General features: G+C 64.5%; 3 protein-coding genes and 1 long non-coding RNA gene across 9 annotated transcripts in view; 2 read left to right on the top strand and 2 right to left on the bottom strand.

Annotated features, from left to right (window-relative positions):
- On the top strand, positions 1 to 14,656 carry CNOT3 (CCR4-NOT transcription complex subunit 3). Of its 5 annotated transcripts, none has more exons than XM_081512340.1 (18): positions 1 to 274; positions 4,778 to 5,040; positions 5,148 to 5,215; positions 5,481 to 5,555; positions 5,704 to 5,793; positions 5,922 to 6,050; positions 6,142 to 6,237; positions 7,299 to 7,518; positions 7,598 to 7,731; positions 8,193 to 8,249; positions 9,505 to 9,874; positions 9,947 to 10,064; positions 10,600 to 10,798; positions 12,261 to 12,360; positions 12,441 to 12,639; positions 12,724 to 12,856; positions 13,149 to 13,274; positions 14,323 to 14,656. In XM_081512340.1, exons 2-18 carry the CDS (start codon positions 5,016 to 5,018, stop codon positions 14,419 to 14,421), a joined length of 2,238 nt encoding a protein of 745 aa, XP_081368466.1. In that variant the 5' UTR covers positions 1 to 274; positions 4,778 to 5,015; the 3' UTR covers positions 14,422 to 14,656. The 5 variants fall into 5 exon arrangements, with proteins under 5 accessions (XP_081368466.1, XP_081368462.1, XP_081368464.1 ...); XM_081512336.1 differs by having other exon boundaries at positions 4,963 to 5,040; positions 7,296 to 7,518; XM_081512338.1 differs by having other exon boundaries at positions 4,963 to 5,040.
- On the bottom strand, positions 14,588 to 18,024 carry LENG1 (leukocyte receptor cluster member 1). Its single transcript, XM_081512355.1, has 4 exons — positions 17,870 to 18,024; positions 16,221 to 16,400; positions 15,402 to 15,661; positions 14,588 to 14,900 (listed from the first exon to the last, which is right to left on the bottom strand). Exons 1-4 carry the CDS (start codon positions 17,999 to 18,001, stop codon positions 14,687 to 14,689), a joined length of 786 nt encoding a protein of 261 aa, XP_081368481.1. The 5' UTR covers positions 18,002 to 18,024; the 3' UTR covers positions 14,588 to 14,686.
- The window catches only part of LOC145514499 (uncharacterized), a 5,540-nt gene continuing 4,324 nt past the window's right edge, over positions 17,778 to 18,993 (top strand). The window contains exon 1 of the long non-coding RNA XR_014060182.1: positions 17,778 to 17,988. This is a non-coding gene — a long non-coding RNA (uncharacterized LOC145514499). The remainder of the gene's footprint in view (positions 17,989 to 18,993) is intronic.
- The window catches only part of TMC4 (transmembrane channel like 4), a 9,737-nt gene continuing 9,132 nt past the window's right edge, over positions 18,389 to 18,993 (bottom strand). For both annotated transcript variants that reach the window (XM_081512341.1, XM_081512342.1), the window contains exons 14-15: positions 18,776 to 18,854; positions 18,389 to 18,670 (exon numbers count right to left, since the gene is read on the bottom strand). In XM_081512341.1, coding sequence (XP_081368467.1) covers positions 18,602 to 18,670; positions 18,776 to 18,854 — 148 coding nt within the window. In that variant the 3' untranslated portion in view covers positions 18,389 to 18,601. The remainder of the gene's footprint in view (positions 18,671 to 18,775; positions 18,855 to 18,993) is intronic.

An 18,993-nucleotide genomic window follows, 5' to 3' on the forward strand; every position in this document is an offset into this window, starting at 1 on the left:
AGAGACGAGAAGAGAGGAGGGGAGGCCTCCTCCGCCGCCGCCATCTTGGACCGGGCCCGGTCAGCTTCCGCGGAGCCATCGGCAGACGCCGCGGCCTCCCTTGAGCCCCGACCCCGTCGTCAGAACAACCCCGGGCCCACTTCCCCCCACCCCACTTCCGCTTCGCGCCGCTATCGCGATAGCGCCCGGGCCCGGGGCGCGAGAATAAGGCGGCGGGCGCTCGCCTCCCCCGCCTGTCGCGATACGCTCCTCAGCGGCGGCGCCAGCTCCTGTGGTGAGAGCGTCAGGCTCGACTGGGCCGGACCCCTTCCCCTCCTCCCTCGGCGCCGTCGGCCGCCTTCCCCGCCGCCTCCTGCCCCTGCGACCCCGCCGCCTGTCGCGACATGGCCGGCGCGGGGCCCCCGCCCCCGCCCGGCCCCGGCGCTCGGCGTCCGCCGGGCGGTGCACGGCCCTCGCACGCCCGCCCCCCTCCTCCACGCCCCTCAGCGGCGCCCGGGGGTCCTCCCGCGACCCCGGCCCCGCGCGGCGTCCGCGTCGGGCCCCCGTGGGGTGTGAGGGTGCGAGGTGCCCGCCCCTCTCCGCGTCGGTATTGGCTCCTCGCTGGAAGGATGGAGGCGCCCCTGGCAGCAGGTGCCCGCCCTCTCGGGGCTCAGGTGCCTGCCCACCCCCTCGGCAGCAGCCCCGGTGCTGGGGGGGCGGTCTCCGGGCGAGGCTGCCCTCTTCGCGTGGGTGTGGGGCTGCGAGTCCCCCGGACGAGGAGAGGGAGGTCACCCTTCCCGGGGCCAGGGCTCCCTCTTCCCCGCTCCCCTCCCACTGCGGGCCCCACTCTCCTCTTTGGGGAAGGGGTCGGGGGGTGTCAGTTATCCCGGAGGGAAGACACCAGTTCCAGAGCTTGGAGTCTCAGCCCGTTTCTGCCTCTGTAGTGACAAGTCTCCCAAATGTAAGGCTTGACAAGTCCCCCAGGTCTAAGGCTTGTTGACAAGTCTCCTAAGTCTAAGACTTGACAAGTCCCCCAGGTCTAAGGCTTGACAAGTCCAAGTCTAAGGCTTGCACGGCCCTCTGCCCAGGCCTTCCGCCCCCCGCAGGTTCTCGCCTGTCCTCTGTGTTGCCCACTTAGGCCTCGGCTCTCCCTCTTGAGTATCTGTTCCTGGCTCTTTGGGACGCTCTCTCCTGGATCCAGACTCTCTGCCCAGCCCACTCAGGGTGTGGACTTCCTCTTGATGTCACTCCTGCCTCAGGGTCTTGGTGGGACTGTTGAGCTCCTGTGGGTCTCGGCCACCTGGTCCTCTCTCGGGAGCCCCTCCCAAGTTCCCGCTCTCCCCCACCCCCGTTGTCAGCGATCTCCTGTTGCTGGCCGCACCTCTCTTTCCAAGTAGGACCTGCCTGTCAGCTCAGGGGCGATCCCCTCCGCCACGGTTGCTGCTCCTGTCCTTTGGTGCTGGTTGTTTTGGCTTCCCCACCCCACTGCCCTCACCATGTCGGCTGTCACTAACCTCAGTCTGAGGCTTCTGCCTCCATTCACATCAGGCCCTCCGCTGGGGTGTGATCCTGCCAGGGGGCAAGGATCCCAGCCCCTGGGTGTTCATCTCGGGGTCCTCCCTGTGGCTATGGAAGCTCCCCAGCCCTAAAGAACGCTCTTGGTGTAAGCAGTCGTGGAACCCGGGCTTAAGCCTGCCCAGACCACCCTGCTGGAGCCACCTCGCAGTGTAAGGTGTCTTCAGGCTGAGCTTCGTATGCTGTGCAGTGTGGGTTTGGGGGCCGGAGTGGGGCTTTTGTCCCCGGGTGAGGACTTTTTCAGTGTTGCCCCCTCCAGGGGTAGGTTGCTGTCTGGGTTGGGGTGGCACTGGCCACTGTTAGACTGGGGGTGTCTGTGCCTTTCTGTGTGCCCCCATCGTGGGACTAGGGACCCTCCCTGGTGCTGGTGCCCAGGGCTAATGCCTCCGCCCTGCTTGTGATGCCCCACTGGGCGGGACTCGGCATCTGCTCTCTCCTGAGGCCCAGCTTCCTTGTTGTGGGGGGTAAGATGCCTGAGACTTGAGGGGAAGACCCCCTGTCGGCACCTCCCCGGGACCGAGGACCCCAGGGTGGGATTCCCAGTCCCCCAGCCTTGGTCCTGGGCGTTGCAGCGGGGAGGTGACCCCTCCACCCCAGGACCTGCTGCTGCCGCCTCCTGGTGTCAGTGGCCTCCCAGGTTAAGGAAGGCCTTCCGGCTCCACTGCCCAGCAGGCCAGGGCACCTCACCCCCCGGTCCACGGCCTCTAGGCCGGCACGTGACAGCCCCCAGGATTAGGGACTGCTTGGTGTTGGTTCTCCAGGACTAAGGCTTCGGCTGCTCCCACCCTGCTCCTCCTCGGGCCTGTGTGTGGCAGAGTGGTCTCCCATGAAGTGATGGTTTGGGGGGCTCTTCTGTGTGAGTTATAGCCCCGCTCGAGTGGTTGTTGGTTCTTGTGGGTCTGGCGCACTGCTCACCACCCTACCCCAGTATAGGCTCCTGACTCGTGGGGATGTGCCTTCCTCTTGGGTGGAGTGTTTTGGTTAAGTCTCCTGGACCAGGGTTCCAGAGTCCTGGGTGCTGTTTGAGACTCAGGGCGGTGAGAGCGGCTGCACCCCTCTCTCTGAGATCCCTGCCATGCTTGCCTCCCCCGGAGCTCCCTCGTGGACCCTCCAAGAGCGGAAGCGCCCCCAGTCCTGTCAGCCTGGGGCTCTTCTGTGAGTAGGGTTCCTCTACCTCAGGACTCAGGCTCCAGCCCCCTTTCTAGTCTTTTCCTGGGGATCTGAGGTACAGGCTCCCACTTGCTGTGGGGGTTCTCTGTGCATGGGGGGCGGCTCATGGTCCCTCCGCAGCCAAGGCTCTCAGCTGATCCGGCTTAGGGTGCGAGTACCCGACCCAGGGTACATGCCCTCCTCTGGAGCCGCTGCCTTCCCCAGCTCAGGTGATGTCTTCTTGTGGGCTCAGCCATGCCCACTTGGAGGTTCTGCCTGAAACATCGCTTCCTGGGCTCAGGCTCTCCTTGGCTCTGGCACCTTGCTTCCTTCAGGACTTCTGCTGCCGCAGTCTGTTGTCCCTCCAGAGGGTATCAACTCCTCTCCTGGGCTGGGTGTTCAGGTCCATTTAGTGTGGGGACACCCCTCCCTGAGGCCTGCAGTGCCTTGTTTGGGGTGTAAACCCTCCGGGCTGGAGCGCCCCTCCCAGCCAGCGCGTGGGGCTTCTGGGGCGGAGGCAGGGAGCAGACGCTCCTGGCCCCCCACACCCCCGGGCAGTCAGAGGCGCTCCAGTGTCGGGGTGTTGGCTGAGACACCTCTGCACGCCTCGTGGCCAATCCAGGCCCTGGTGTGAGCTCGCGGGCCCAGGCGTTGCCTCGCCTTGCTTTGAGCCCCTCTGTGCTGCTGTCTCCTGGGTGCTTGTTCTGGCTGCCCCGTGTTCCCCACCTTGGCGTGTCAGCCAGCCCTGGCTGAGGGCGCTGCTGTCCCTCTCGCTTGGCCCTCTCTGCCCCACCCCCCCATCAGAGGTTGGCGTCACCAGAGTGGGTCCCTGTGGAGGGCGGGCCCATCCCGGGGTGCTTCTGGTTCGAAGGCATGCTCTCTGAGACGCTGTCCCTCTGGAGGCTACTAGCACGTTTTATTGAAATCTCAGCTAGGTAGCAGAAACAGTAGCTGTGTTCTGTGGTGCCCTCGCCACACCTGGAGCAGTCGAGGGTCTGGTGGCACGGACAGCAGATACAGGATGTTCCTGTCTCCGTGGAAAATTCTGGGGGACAGGACTCGCCTGGAGGCTCCCTTCTCCTTCTCTGTGGTGGGGGCCCTCTCGGCGTGACTTCTCTCTGGGTCGAGGCTCCTAGTCCTCCTTGGCCTGCTCTTTCCGCCTGCGCAGTCAGGGCTGCTCGGGGGCTCCCCACATCTGCAGGGACCTCCCTCCCCGAGGCTTGCCATCTCTCCTGGGCTTGGGGTCGGGTCCTGAGGGGCAGCTTCCTCCCGGTGAAAGCTTCTGGTGGCTCCCCTGTGACCTCAGTCCCCTCTGGGTTGCGTGTCACTTGCTGTATGAAGGAGATGCCCGTCTCTGAGCAGGGGATGCTTGTCTGAGGGCTCCGGTGTCCCTGAGTCTGCACCACCGCTGCACTTGATGTGTAATTTCTTTCTGCGTGTGTGCAGATAGCCCCACCTCTGCCGAGATTCGCTTTCACCCTCTCATCTTTGTCAGAGTTCTCGCTTCTCCTGGTCCTCTCGGGTGGTGCTCTCTGCCCCACGCCTCTAACTCTTTTTGGTGTTGGCCTCTACGGCTTAGTAGTGTTATCTCCTTTGGTTTAAGGATTGTCATCTGGAGTAAACTTACTGGAGGTCGGAGGCCGTCTTCTGCTTGGGCTCCAGCCCTCTGTAAGGGTCGGTGGGTTTAGTGTTCCAGTTGTAGGCGCCTTCTGTCTGCCCCTAGCATGCTTGCCCTCTGTTCCTTACAAATTCACCGTGTGTATACGGTATCAGGCTCCTCCTCTCCGTGGGATGCAAAGTTCTCTGTCTCCTGACTTGTCTGAGGAGTGACCTCTCTCTGTGTTAGGATTCTGGTCACCTGTGTGCTTGACTCCTCTGGGGGAATTGTGGTCTCTGGGTCTAAGGCCTCATCCCCAGCAGTCAGCCTGACCCGGCCACGTGCCATTTTCTTGCCGCAAGAAATCCTTTTGAGTGTCACCTGGGGGAGAAGGTGCTTCATGCCCTAGGAATTTTCACTTCCTGGGTCAGAGGCGTGCAAAAAGTGTATCTGTTTCCTTCTGTCACAAACTTCTAGAGTCCTCTCGTGGGCCAGACCTGTGCTGGGCAGTCAAGGCCGGAGGAGGAGAACTGGGCCTGGTCTCCGTCACCAGATAGCTGCTGCCTCTCCCCCTTCACCATCCACGCACCCTACAGTGCCCGGCCTCGTTCGTGGCCCTCATCAGCCAGGGAGTAAACATGTGTTCCTTCTTGATCTCCCAGCAGCGTCCGTCTCCAGGGGAGTATGAAGAGAGCGTGTCTGTAGGGCAGGGAAGATGGCGGACAAGCGCAAACTCCAAGGTACAGGCTTCCCGCCAGAGAGCCGCTTGCTCACTCTGCTTGGAACTCTTCTTCGGGCGTCTGCTGCCTCTGGCAGGATGCTCACAGTCTCCTTTCCTCCCCACCAGGTGAGATTGATCGCTGCCTCAAGAAGGTGTCCGAGGGCGTGGAGCAATTTGAAGATATTTGGCAGAAGGTACAGGGACTGGGCCTAAAAATCCAGGTGGACCTCCAGGGATGGGGGAACAGGACAAGGTTGAGGAGCTCCTGAGTGTTGACCAGGACAGGGCCTGCCTGTCAACATGCTAAGGACTTCAGAGAAGCCGCTCTGGGGTGGATTGGTGGGCGTGGGGGGTGGGTCCCCAGAGTCCCTGGCCCGCAGAAAGGCTGGCATCTTCCCCTGCACTGGGCCTTCGGGCAGCCAGAACCGCACTGACGCCTGCATCCTCTCCGTCCCGCAGCTCCACAATGCAGCCAACGCCAACCAGAAAGAAAAGTATGAGGCTGATCTAAAGAAGGAGATTAAGAAGCTTCAAGTGAGGGGCTGGGGGCCTGGACTCCTGTGTCCTGAGGGCGGCGGGAACAGGGAGCGTGGACTGCTGGGTCCCAGGGAGCTGAGGGCTGGAGACCTGGGGGCCAGGCGGCCCTGAGGCCGCCTGACCGTCCTGCCGTTGCCCCCTCCAGCGGCTGAGGGACCAGATCAAGACATGGGTAGCGTCCAACGAGATCAAGGACAAAAGGCAGCTCATAGACAACCGCAAGCTCATTGAGACGGTAGGAGCCGGGCCCTGGTGCCTGAGAGGTGGGGTGGCTGGAGTCCTGGGGCTCCGCTGTGAGCTCCCTGGCCCTGAGTCAGCTGCTCTCCCGCCTTCGGGACCCCGTGCCAACGGTCCTCTCCACAGCAAATGGAACGGTTCAAAGTGGTGGAGCGAGAGACCAAGACCAAAGCCTACAGCAAGGAGGGCCTGGGCCTGGCACAGAAGGTGGACCCTGCCCAGAAGGAGAAGGAGGAGGTTGGCCAGTGGCTCACGGTGAGTCGGGGCAGAGGGGGCTGAGCGAGCCAGGGCCCCAAGTCTGGTGCACAAGGACTCCACTGACTGCTGCCCTCCCCTCTGCCCTCAGAACACCATCGACACCCTGAACATGCAGGTGGACCAGTTTGAGAGCGAAGTGGAGTCCCTGTCGGTGCAGACGCGCAAGAAGAAGGGCGACAAGGATGTGAGTGGGGGGCCCGGGGGGCAGAGGCGGGCTGGCGGGTGGGAGTCGGGGCCTGGGCTCCGGAGGCAGGCAGGGTTGGCTGCTGGGACGGAGCGGAGTGGGAACGGTGAGAGTTGGTGCAGGGAAGGGTAAGACGGTCCCACGGGTGCCACCTGGTGTCTGGGTGAACAGCAGGCCGTCAGGAGGAGGGGGGAAGGTGCTGAACTCGGCTTGGGTGGAGGGTAAGCGTGAGGCCTGCAGGCCCCAGGCCAGGAGGCTGGGAGCTGCCACCGTGGCCACATGGCCGCAGAGGGCCCAGGTCCCGAGGAGGACAGGAGGTGTGGGTACAGCGGGACATGGAGGAACAGTTGGTTTGGCCCAAGGAGAGGGGTGCTCTGAGACAAAGTCAGAGCCCAGGGCCTGAGTCCCAGAGAGCCAGGACCGCCAGGTCTGCGTTCCAGGGGTATGTCCTGTATGTGCGCACAGGAGGGCAGAGGACTGCGCGGGTGCCAGAGGGAGGCGTCTGGGAACCCTGGGCTGGGAGGCGGGTCCTTGCAGAGCGGAGGGATTGGACCTGGAACTGAGATGTGAGACGTCAAATTCTGAAGGCGATGGGGCCTCTGCGGCAGGCCTCTGAATCCGGGCCCCTTCTTGGGGGTACATGGATGAGAGTGGGGTTTCAGTGTGGTAACAAAGACGGTCACAGTTACGAACAGTACACACCTGCAAATGGGGTGGCCGTTACAGCTGTTAGAGCCAGACAGGGGTGAGGGAGTTTGTGTACCCCAGAGGGTGGTCGCAGCTGGTGGGTGGGCTCAGAGAGGTGGGGCCTGCCGCTGAGAGAGGCAGCTGGTCGGGTGGATGGGATGGGGCCTGTCGCAGGGAGCCGCGGGGATCCCTGGTTCTCCCTGCTGTTTGCAGTGATCTTGGGGTGGGAGGTGCGTGCTACCCCTGCGGGCTCAGGAGGGCTGGAGTGGAGCCCGGGGCCTCCACGGGGCCAGGGACTGAGGCCGGGTTCTGTGGGGGCAGAAGGGGCTGGCAGGCCCTGCAGCCCCTGAGCCTGGCCCTGGGCTCGCCAGCAGAAGCAGGACCGGATCGAGGGCCTGAAGCGGCACATCGAGAAGCACCGCTACCACGTGCGCATGCTGGAGACCATCCTGCGCATGCTGGACAACGACTCCATCCTGGTGGACGCCATCCGCAAGATCAAGGACGACGTCGAGTACTACGTGGACTCGTCCCAGGACCCCGACTTCGAGGAGAACGAGTTCCTCTACGACGATCTGGACCTCGAGGACATTCGTGAGCGCGGCGTGGGCCTGCGGGGGGCGGGGGGCCGGGGGTGGGGCCTGCCTGCTCACGCGCCCCCCCACTCCCACAGCACAGGCGCTGGTCGCCACCTCCCCCCCCAGCCACAGTCACATGGAGGACGAGATCTTCAACCAGTCCAGCAGCACGCCCACCTCGACCACCTCCAGCTCCCCCATCCCGCCCAGCCCGGCCAACTGCACCACGGTGAGGCCAGGGGACCACGTCGCCTGGGGGCACTGGGGCTGAGGACAGGGAGGCTGGGTCTCGGGAGTGTTCCGCAGGGAGCCTCCGTGCCCAGGGCCTGGGCCCTCGGCCGTAGATCGCCCGCGGGGCGGTCAGGGCCGCTCGTGGGTTCTGCTCTGGAGGACGGAGGGAGGGGTGCCTGGGCCGCTGGACCCCTGGGCGGGGGGTGGGGCTCCCTAAGGAGAGCTGGTTCCTGGGTCCCTGGGTCCCTGAGAGGCTGGCGGGGGTGCTGGCCCCCCCAAAGACAGGTGCCCTGGGGAGCAGGGTTAGGTAGCTTCGCCTAGAGACGAAGGTCACGGGGGCCTGAACAGTTCTGGGCCCAGAAGTGGCCCACCGGCTTCTGATGCAGGGAGTTCAGAGGTCGGTGGCTCTGTCAGGGCCCTAGAGACTCACAGGTTCTGACTGTGCTTCTCGAACCTCAGGAAAACTCAGAAGACGACAAGAAGAGGGGGCGCTCGACGGACAGTGAAGTCAGCCAGGTGGGTGCGCTGGGGGTTGGACGTTGATGGGCTGGCACTCACTCATTCGCAGCTTCTGGGGGTTCACTGAGGCCCGAGCTGGGCCCTCGTGCGGGGCTCCGGGGACACTCCGGGCAGGCAGCAGTGCTGCCTGGGGAGGCTTGCAGCAGTGGCAGGGCAAGGTCGAGGTCGGCCGGTGCTTCCCTGCAGAGAGGCGGTGGCTGGGGGCAGGCCCGCCGTGATGGCGTCGGAAGTGTGGCGGGGAACCGGTCAGGCGCGCTGGGCTCTCGGAGTACGGGACCTCAGGCGGGGGGCTGAGGGGCCCACACTCGGTGGAGTGGCTCTGGAGGGGCCCAGCAAGCCTGAGCAGCGAGCGGTCGGGAACCGCGAGGGTCGCGTTTCTTGGGGGCGCCTTGGGCCTTGGCCGTGCTGGCTATGTGTGCGCCACAGGTCTCCCCCTGTGAGCCCTGTGGGCTGTGCTCGCCTCTTCCTGGACAGGGGCACGCTGAAGGGATCCCGCCACACCCAGGGGTCGGAGGCAGCAGGAGTGTGGGCTCCTGGGAGGGCTGGTCCGTAGGGGCATGCTGAGGCCGGGGTGATGAAGCTGGGGTGGAACAGGGTGACCGAGCGTGGTGCCAGGAAGGAGGCAGAGTCAGGGTCGCCAGTTCTGCTCGGTGCGCAGTGGGCTCGAGGGCCCGGGAGGCAGCGCTGCCTGGGGGCGTGAGCATGGGCGCAGCAGCTCTGCCTCAGGGCTGGCATGGGGTTGGCACTGGGCTGTGGACTCTACTTTGTGGTGTGGTGATTGCCAGTGGCCTCCCGTTATTTTAGGGACAGTTTAATTCAGAATTCTTGTCGTGTTTTTAGACACGACAGCCTGGGTCCAGCCGCCTCATCTGGAGGCCATTTGTGGTTCCCACTACCCCCCCAGGTCATCTGATGGGGTCTCAGGTCCCTGTGGGACGTTGTGGGGGTATCCCCCATCAGATGGGGTCTCGGGTCTCTGTGGGATGTTGTTGGGGGGTGTTCCCCACCCAGGTCATCAGATGGGGTCTCAGGTCCCTGTGGGATGTCGCGGGGGATTGTCCAGGCAGGATGTGGCGAGCTGGGTGCGGGCTGGAAACCCATGCGTGTTGTCAGCCTGGAGGAGGAGATGGAAGCCACTGGGTCCCCTCAAGGGCTGGGGCAGCAAGGCCAGCGCCAAGGACGGGGCCCTGTTGCAGGAAGGGTGTGCGGGCAGCCCCCTGGGTCCTGACCCTCTCCTCCCTCCCACCCGCAGTCTCCAGCCAAAAACGGCTCCAAGCCCGTCCACAGCACCCAGCACCCTCAGTCCCCGGCTGTGCCACCCAGCTACCCGCCCGGCCCCCCGCCCACCGCCTCCGCCCTCAGCGCCGCCCCCGGCAGCAACGGGGCCCCGGCCGTGGCCACCCCCACGAGTGCCCTGGCCAAGGCCAGCCCGGCGCCCAGCCACAGCGCTGGCACCCCCGCCCCCTACGCCCAGGCTGTGGCCCCGCCAGCTCCCAGTGGGCCCCCCAGCACCCAGCCCCGGCCCCCCAGCGCCCAGCCTGGGGGGGGCGGTGGCAGCAGCGGAGGCGGTGGGGGCAACAGCGGAGGCGGTGGAGGCGCCGGCAAGCAGAACGGCACCACCAGTAAGTGGGGCGGCGGGGGGTGGGCCCGCGGGGCTGTGGTGGAGGCCGCTGTTGACCTCTCTCGCCCACCAGGTTACAGCTCGGTGGTGGCAGATAGCCCGGCGGAGGCGGCGCTCAACAGCTCGGGGGGCGGCAGCACCCAGGCCCTGGGCCCCCCGCCCGGCCCCCACAACCCTCCTCCCAGCACCGCGTGAGTGTCTGGCGGGGGGACGGGCAGCCTTCCGCATGAGCAGGGCCCCGCCGTCGCCCCAGCGTGCAGATGCGTGCCCGTCCGTGCCCGTGGGCCCTCCCCAGAAGCCTCCTGTCCAAGCAGGGCTGTTCTCAGGGCCCGGTGCTGCCGGCGCTCTGCCTCTCTTCGCCCGTCCTGCCCCAGCTCCGGGGCGGGTCCGCGCGCACTTTGCAAAGTGCAGGCCTCCACCCTCCTTCCCTCCCCACACTCGTCCGTGTCTCAGGGCAGTCCGCCTCCCCGCGGGGGATGCGAGCTGACCCCAGGTGCCTCCCCGAGCTCTGGGCAGGCGTTCCCCGCACCCTCCTGCCCCGGCCACTCCAGGGGAATCCCCGTGAGGACGCGCGTTGCCGCCCGCAGCACCCCTGTCCGGGGCTGACTGCACCCCTTGGCCCACCCGACTGTGCGCTCTCTCTGTGCCTTTCCCGACCCCCGCGTCTCCCTGTTTGTCCCCCCCGGGCCGTCCTCTGAGCCTGCGCCTGTCTCTGCCTCTCCGCAGGAAGGAACCCAGTGCTGCAGCCCCGGCGGGTGCCGGGGGCGTGGCCCCAGGCTCAGGGAACAACGCGGGGGCACCCAGCCTCCTGGTGCCGCTGCCTGTGAACCCCCCCAGCTCCCCGACGCCCAGCTTCAGTGAGGCCAAGGCAGCTGGCAGCCTGCTGAACGGGCCTCCGCAGTTCAGCGCCGCACCCGAGATCAAGGTGGGCCCGCGCCTCCGCCCCAGGTGCCCGCGCCCCCCAGGGCCCCGGCTCCTCTCCCCGCACACCTGCACCGTCACCTCGGCTCTGGGCTTCTCCGCCGCTCCCCGCCGGGGTCTCTTGTCTGTCTGGACCCTTGCCTCACTCCTGGTTGTACGTGCTCACTCCTGTGTCATGTCCTTCCAGCCGTCAGTCTGTCCCCAGTTCGCCCCGTGAGGCTGTTATTTCACACAACTCACTGCCCAGGGCTCACTGCCTTCTTCCCTTTGAAGACAACTCTTAAGTCTAGAAAACACTTCTCTGCTCTGAGCCACTTTGTGCTGGCCGAACTCACTCCCCGCCTTCCCTGCAGACGGGTCTGGTCGGGGTGGGGGCACGGGGTGCTGTGGACCACGCAGGTACACCTGCCTTAAGGAGGCCCCCCAGCAGGGGCTCAGGGTGAGGGGAGGGGCTCATCCAGGCCGGGCCCTGGGCCGGCGCGTCTGCCCTCGGCTCCTCAGGAGGCTTGGTGAGGGGGCCCGCTGGCAGGGCCAGCCCTGCACTGTCCCCTGCCCCTTCCTTCCTTCAACCGGAAGACAGAATGGGTCACGGTCCCTCCTCCAGCGGGAGGGGTTCTTTGGAACGGGCCTCACGACGCTCTCAGAACTGTCTCTGGCCCAGAGTAAGCACCCAAACTTCAGGGGTACAATGAAAAGGAAACTGTGTGTGCGTATATTTGTCTGGGAGAAAACGAGTCTTGAGGTTCCCGACACTGGTCCACAGTTTGTTTCTTCCGGTTACTGAGCGAGCGATGGGGACGGGTAGAAAGGTTTTGAGGACAGATGACAGGAGAGACCCGGGTGGAAAGGTCCCCGCAGGGCCTGTGCGCACAGCACGGTGTGAGGTGCACGTCTAGCGGGCCCTGAAGGGAGCCCGAGCAGCAGGGCGGAGGCCTCGTCACTGCCGGCGTGGGGGTAAGGAGGGGAGAGGCGCTGCGGGGGCGGCCAGGCCAGAGTGGGCAGTGAGCGGGCTCTTCAGGTGTGCGGGTACGAAGAGAAGCGGTTGCTCCAACCCGCCGGTGGTGGCGCTCCGTGGGGCTCCCGTGGTGCTGACCGTCTGCAGCATGGGGGTCTCGGGGGGCTCCCACAGTGCTGTCTGCAGCGAGGGGGTCTGGGGGGGACTCCCACGGTGCTGACCGTCTGCAGCGAGGGGGTCTCGGGGGGGGCCTCCTGTGGTGCTGACTGCAGCGTGGGGGTCTCAGGGCACCCCGCAGCATTGCACAGCAGGGTCCAGACGTGCTGGGCGCCACGGGGGGTGGACGCTCGGTTGCGCCCAGGTCTTCTCCCCACCGCTCAGCGCTGCTGGAGCTTGTCCTACGCGGCCGACTTCAGCTCAGCTGAGCCCTACAGGAGAGGCGGGAATGCTGCCCACGAGGAGCAGGGCCTGCCCGCGGCCCCGGCCTCAGCCAGCCACACTTCCTCCCCAGGCCCCCGAGCCCCTGAGCTCGTTGAAGTCCATGGCGGAGCGTGCAGCCATCAGCTCTGGCATCGAAGACCCGGTGCCCACGCTGCACCTGACCGAGCGAGGTGAGAGTCCAGGGCCGGGGCGGGCCGCTAAGCCGGCTACACGCCACAGCCTCACGCTTGCCGGCCCCTCACCCCCACAGACATCCTCCTGAGCAGCACCTCGGCGCCCCCAGCCTCGGCCCAGCCCCCCCTGCAGCTATCGGAGGTGAACATCCCGCTGTCGCTGGGCGTGTGTCCGCTGGGCCCGGTGCCCCTCACCAAGGAGCAGCTCTACCAGCAGGCCATGGAGGAGGCCGCCTGGCACCACATGCCCCACCCCTCAGACTCGGAGCGCATCCGGTGAGGTCCTGGGGCGGGCAGCTGGGAGGGGGGGTGCCGCGGCCCGCTGCGTGCGGGCCGGCCCTGACTCCCCGTCCCCCACAGGCAGTACCTGCCCCGGAACCCCTGCCCGACGCCCCCCTACCACCACCAGATGCCGCCCCCACACTCGGATACCGTGGAGTTCTATCAGCGCCTGTCCACCGAGACGCTCTTCTTTATCTTCTACTACCTGGAGGTACGGCACCGCACCCCCCAGCCCACCCCCGCCCCGCTCCTGCAGGAGGGTCAGGGCTGGCGAGGTCGAGGCCGGGCACGTTCTCAGGCCTCCCTGGGGACCACCAGGGAGCCTTCCCCCCTCTGTGACCCCAGTGAGTCGCCAGTGAGCTCCGCCCTCAGCCCGCCTTGGGCAAGTCTCTGAACTGCTCTCATCACAATGAGTCTGTCGGCCTTCTCAAAGCTTTTCCGAGAGCGCTTTCCATCTCCTGTCTGCTTTCCCTTCTCCTGAGCCCCCCGCCTTCCCTCCCCAGGGCACGAAGGCGCAGTACCTGGCGGCCAAGGCCCTGAAGAAGCAGTCCTGGCGGTTCCACACCAAGTACATGATGTGGTTCCAGAGGCATGAGGAGCCCAAGACCATCACGGACGAGTTCGAGCAGGTGAGGGCCCCTCCCCGCGCCCCACCCGCCCGGGCACCGCGGGCCGAGTCCGCGTAGTGCCCCCGCGGGCCGCCGCCCTGCCTCGTCCTCCCTGCCCTGGCCGGCTCCTGGTCAGCCGAGGGGGAGGGCCACCTCCGAGGTGCCTCCGGCCGGGGGTGGGGGTGCAGCGTGTCCCACCAGGATCGGGGCCGCATGCGCCACTCCCCACAGCCAGCTGGGCAGGGGCTCAGCGACATGGAAGGGGAAGTCTCGTTCTAATAAGGAATGAGAACCTCCACTTCACCTGAGGCCAGACCACCTGGGTTTGAATCCAGCTCTAGCTGGTGACCGGACGGTTCACTTGAACATCTGTCTCCATCTCCTTATCTGTAAAAACGGGGTGACAGGACCTCCTTTTCCGCAGTTGTTACGAGGATTAAACGAGTTACTCACAAGGAAGTGCTCCCGGTGCCTGCTCTGTGGTGTCCTGGGTGGACTGCACTTGATTGGCACTTGGAGTTGGTGTGTTCAGCGGCGTTCCCGCCAAGCCTTCACCAGAGGCCAGGGTCCTGAACCAGGCCCTCCCTTGCGTTCTTGCAGGCTCTCTGAAGCACTCCCACCCTTCACTCAGAACCCGCCCCCTCCCCACTGTGTCTCCGTAACTCTCTTCAGGGAGTGTATTTCTAGGCGTCAGCCCTTCAGAAGTTCCCCCACCACCGCAGTTGTCATAAAACGTCTGCCAGGCAGCATGCCTGGATGGAGGCTCCAGCCTGTCCGTGGCCTCCAGGGTTTCGTGAAGACTTAAGTCCTGGTCACGCCTCACACACTCAGCAGTGATCAGTGCTCAAAAGGCACAGCTATCGCAAGCAACAGCAGGGCGCTGGGAGCGCATGCCCGGAGCCAGGCCCGCCGGCTCCATGGCGGGGCGAGCACGTTCCCACCCGAGAAGAGCCTCGTGACGGTGCAGGGAGACGGCGCCCGCTCCGCCAGGGCCTGAGAGCCGGCCCTCTGTCCTCCGGCCGGACCCCCGAGCCCCGTGCCCTCACTGACCGCCTTCTCCCCCGGCCAGGGCACCTACATCTACTTTGACTACGAGAAGTGGGGCCAGCGGAAGAAGGAAGGCTTCACCTTTGAGTACCGCTACCTGGAGGACCGGGACCTCCAGTGACACCGGCCCCTCCTCCCCTCCCCGCATGCGACCCCGCCCAGGTGAGGGCCCCGCCCTGGGGGACGGCGCCCGGCCTCGGCAGCCCCGCCCCCGGCAGCGGGGCGGGAGGCGCTCCCCGAGCCCGCCCCGGGCCGGGGCCGCCCCCCTCCCCTCCCCAGTGAGGGACATTTTTTGGTAAACCTATTTTCATTTTGGAAAATATTTATGAATAAATAGTTTTATATGACGGCTGGCAGCAGCGGCCTCTCCTGTCCCCCCTTGAGAGTCAGGGAGCTGGGGGCGGGTCCTGTCGCCGCGGGCGCCGGGCCAGCTGGGGGTTGAACTGCGAGTTGTAAGGCCTCCGCCGCTCGTCCACTTCTTCCGGCTGCTCCTCCGGGGCCGCCGCGCCGCCCACCCGGGCCAGCAAGGCCTCTGCCCGCGCCCTCTCAGCCGCTTCCCGCCGCAGACGGTCCGCTCGCAGCTGCTCCAGGGACGGGGGCCTGCGGGGAGAGGACAGTGTGGGAAGCTGGAGGCCTAGCCCCTCGGAGGGCAGTGCCCCTCTGCCAGTCCTCAGCTGTGCGGCCCTGAGCACTGCCTGGCTCGTCCCCTCGCGTGGAAGGAAGGACACCGGCCGCTGTGCCAGTCTGCACTCGGGAGTCTGGCGTCCCGGGAACACAAGCACGCCTGTTCACTCAAACCTCTGCTCCTCCAAGTCTGGTCTCGAAAACAGACCCGCAGAGCTTTCCTCTGTGGATTTCAGCTGTCAGTGTCTAACGTACACAACATGAGCCGGACGTCTTAACAAGCAGGTGAGCAGCTGTCCCACCAGCCACGGGAGCAGCGGTGTCTTATCGAGTATCAGGTCTCTGGAGACCCGAGAACAAGGCTGGAATGTTAAACCGTGTTACGAAAACGGGCTTGACCTTGCAGACCCCCAGACCCCCGTCTGAACCAGAGCTCCCGTGGTGCCCGCGTAGCCGCGGCCAAGGAAGGCACCTTACTCTTTGGGTCGTTTCTCGGGCCCCTTCTTTTCCTTTGTGCTGTGACTCCCACTGTCTCCGCTGTGCTTTCTCTTCTTCCCCAAATGCTCCCGCATCTCCCGCAGCGGGTCCAGGCGGCTCTTGATCCTCTCATCCGGTCCTGAACCAGAAGGCGGGCCGCCCCGCCTCGGGGGCAGCTGGTACCACGGGGGCTGAGTCTGGGCTTCTGCTGCACTCTGGCCCAGGTATGTCAGGATGCCCAGGGCTTTCTCTTGCCTCTCCTGAGGGAGACAGAAGATGTGAAAGGGAGAACACGAAGGGTGTTCCCTCTTATGGAGCCGAGGTTCCCGCGGAGGCAGAACCAGACATTCAGCCAACAGAGCCTATCAGGAGCCGACTCTGCCAGCTGCTGGGGACTTAACAGACAAATACCCGGGGTGCTCCTGCTCTGGGGCACAAGGGCAGCTTCAACAAACAGCACAGGGAGGAGGGGACTGCTTCTGTTAGGGTTCAAAGGCAGCATCTTTGGGGAGATAAAAAACAAACCCGGAAGAAGCAAGCCAGTGGGAAACCCCCGAGGTCGGGTGAGGGACAGCGTCTGATTCACATTTAAAAAGCTTAACTTTGCAAACATCTTCAGGGTCTGCATATCACCTTAGAGACCTGGTGGGGTCTACCTAGCGCCCGGCAATAACCAACACCCCTTACGTGCTGTGTTCTGATACTGTTCTGAGTTCTCAAGCTTGTGTAATCCCCACCATATCCCTAATACTCCTGAGGGCAAGGTGCACCCCCACCCCCAGCTCCACCCGTGACCCGAGGAGGGTAAGACCAACTTACCTTCTCCTGTCGTTTCTCTTCCTCGTACTCTTGATTGCCTCTCGTCGCCCCTTTCCCTTCTTCCAGCAGCTCCCGAAACAGATCCACGGGGCCGGAACTGCCTGGGGCTCCTGCTTCTGCTTCCAGTGCAGGAAGTGAGTTCTGATGCCTGGCTTTCTTCCGTAAGAATTCTGTGCGGGCCTGGAGGAAAAGAAAGTTACAGGCAGAACACTGAGAGCCGAGCTGTGACCCAAGGGACTCCTGAGCCTGGTGCAGACCACGGAAAATCACAGGCCGCGGAGCTAAGGGCTCAAAGGAGGGGAGCAGGGGCGCTGGGAGCCCAGAAGAGGCACCTGACTCGTCCTAGGGAGAGGGTGGAGCAATGAGGCAAGGCGTGGTTTGTAAGCCACCTTCCTAACAGTACACTAGGGGGGTTCCCAAACCAGGGGCTTCATTTTTGACACAATGAGAACAGCTATGCTGCTGCTGCTGCTGCTAAGTCGCTTCAGTCGTGTCCGACTCTGTGCGACCCCATAGACGGCAGCCCACCAGGCTCCGCTGTCCCTGGGATTCTCCAGGCAAGAGTACTGGAGTCGGGTGCCATTGCCTTCTCCGGAGAACAGCTATAAAGGCAGCCAAAACATCTGTTAGGACAGGTGGTCTGAATTCCAGGCAGGGCACCAAGCCACTGTGCCCATTTGATTTCCAATTTCTACTGATAACCGTGAACTTAAAATATTGCTTTGGCTGCACCAGATCTTAGTTACAGCATGTGCGATATATTTCCCTGACCAGGGACTCAACCTGGGCCCCTTCATTGGAAGCCACTGGACCACTAGAGAAGTCCGATAAATGTGAACTTTAAAAACCCTGACTACCTCCCAGCCAGTGCTGACGATCGGATTAGTCAAAGGACTGGAAGCTAGGTGCGAACCAAACTGGTGAGGGGTTCCCAACGAGAGTCTCTAGTGTTTCTGCGCAGCGGCGCAGGCAAAAGGCGCGCCCGGCGCGGCGGGACTGGCTTGTGCCACTGTCGCTTCGCTGTGTCTCCTCCTCTGAAGCCATCTCACTTCTCCGCCGAAGGGAGATGACCGCCCCGGTAAGAACCGACAGGGCTCGAGATTTTGCAAATCAAGCGCTTTGCACGGGGTGAACGACAGTGAAAAGTGAAGTCGCTCAGTCGTGTCCGACTCCTTGCGACCTCACGCTATGTAGCCCATCAGGCTCCCCATCCATGGGATTCTCCAGGCAAGAATACTGGGGCAGGTCGCCATTTCCTCCTCCAGGGGATGTTCCCGACCCAGGGGTCGAACCCGGGTCTCCCGCGCTGCAGGCAGACCCTTTACTGTCTGAGCCACCAGGGAACAGCAGGAGCTCACCGCAAGGGGTGTTTGTACAGGTAAACTAGAAAGCGGTCCGAGCTTCCGTGAGCTGCCCAGGGCTCCGATTATTCACGAGCCCCTACTCCAGCCCTCGAGGAGGACCAAGGAGAGGTCGAGAAGGGCGTCGGCACGGCCCGCAGGCACCTCACGGAAGCCCGGCCCCAGGTCCGCCCAAGGTGCCCCGCGCCTGCGCGCCGCCCCGCTCCCGGCGCTGCCCCGCTCCCGGCCCCTCCCGGCGCGCCTGCGCGCGGAGCCGCGGCGCCGCGTCCGCCCGGGCTGGGGGCTCACCTCCTGCTGAGCGAGCAGCGCCCTCCGCTCACGCTCTTTCTCCTCCTCCCGGGCTCGGGCCTCGTCACGCCGCACGCGGGCGACATTGTCCTTGTTCCGGACGTGCCAGCTCTTCTTGGGTAAGATATTCATGGCGCCTCAGCCGTCCGCGGACCGACAGGCCCGCCTCCTGGCACTTCCAATTGGCGAGAGGCGGGCCCCGCCCCGTTGCTCCTTCCTCGGCCGCGGATTGGCTCTGCGCTGCCCAACACTCCCCCCGGGGGCTGTAGCGAGAGGTGACTGGCTGTAGGGCCCACGTCCCCCGTCTCCGAGAATCGCGCGTGGCGTCGCCTAGCGACCGCCACTCCCCAGGACTCTGACTCAATCACGTGTCCCCGCCCTGACGCTCCTGAACGCAGCCTCTGATTGGCTGGCGCGGGTTCTCTCGCTGAAGAGCCCCACCACGCTCTCAGACCCACACATTTGATTGGTTTATGTCCCGCTGAAGGCTTCCCCCGGCTTCTGGACCCGAGATTCAAAAAGCAGTCAGCGGCCTCCGCTGTGTTTATTGATACAGTGCTAGAAAGAGGTTCACTGGAGGGTCGGGGGACTCAGCAGAGAATCCCAAGTCTGGAAAAGCACGGGGTCTTCTCCAGTTCGCTCATTTTCCAAATGATGTTGATGAAGCTCAAAAAGGATCTGGGGGCAGGTCTGGGGCTGGAAGTGGGACGTCACCCTGAGCCAGGCTGGAAGTCAAAGAGCTCTGTCGGCCGAGCTCAGCGCCACAGCACGCTGTGCCAGGAAGACTTTATTCTGCGCCTCCTGAGGAAAAGGGTAAAGAGAGGGGAAGGTGAGACAACTCTTCTCTCCCCTGTGTTCCTTTTCATACTCTCCAGGACCCCTTCCCAGGGGCCAGGCCTGGCTCACCGTCTGTATCTGGCGTTTGAGTTCAGAGATGAGGCGTCCATATGAGTTAGCCAGGGCCACGGTATACGCCATCAGGATGCTAGAGGAGATAAAATGGAAGCCACTCCCCAAACGTTCTCAGAATATTTTCCACGTAGGGCCTTTTAGAAACCAGGGGCCTGGACCTCCTCCTTCAGACTCAAGGAGTCGAAGCATCCCAGCCCCCTCCTTCCCTCAGA

The sequence above is a fragment of the Giraffa tippelskirchi genome, chromosome 7 (assembly GCF_054371585.1).
Source record: "Giraffa tippelskirchi isolate mGirTip1 chromosome 7, T2T-mGirTip1v1.2.pri, whole genome shotgun sequence".
Taxonomy (NCBI): Eukaryota; Metazoa; Chordata; class Mammalia; order Artiodactyla; family Giraffidae; genus Giraffa; species Giraffa tippelskirchi.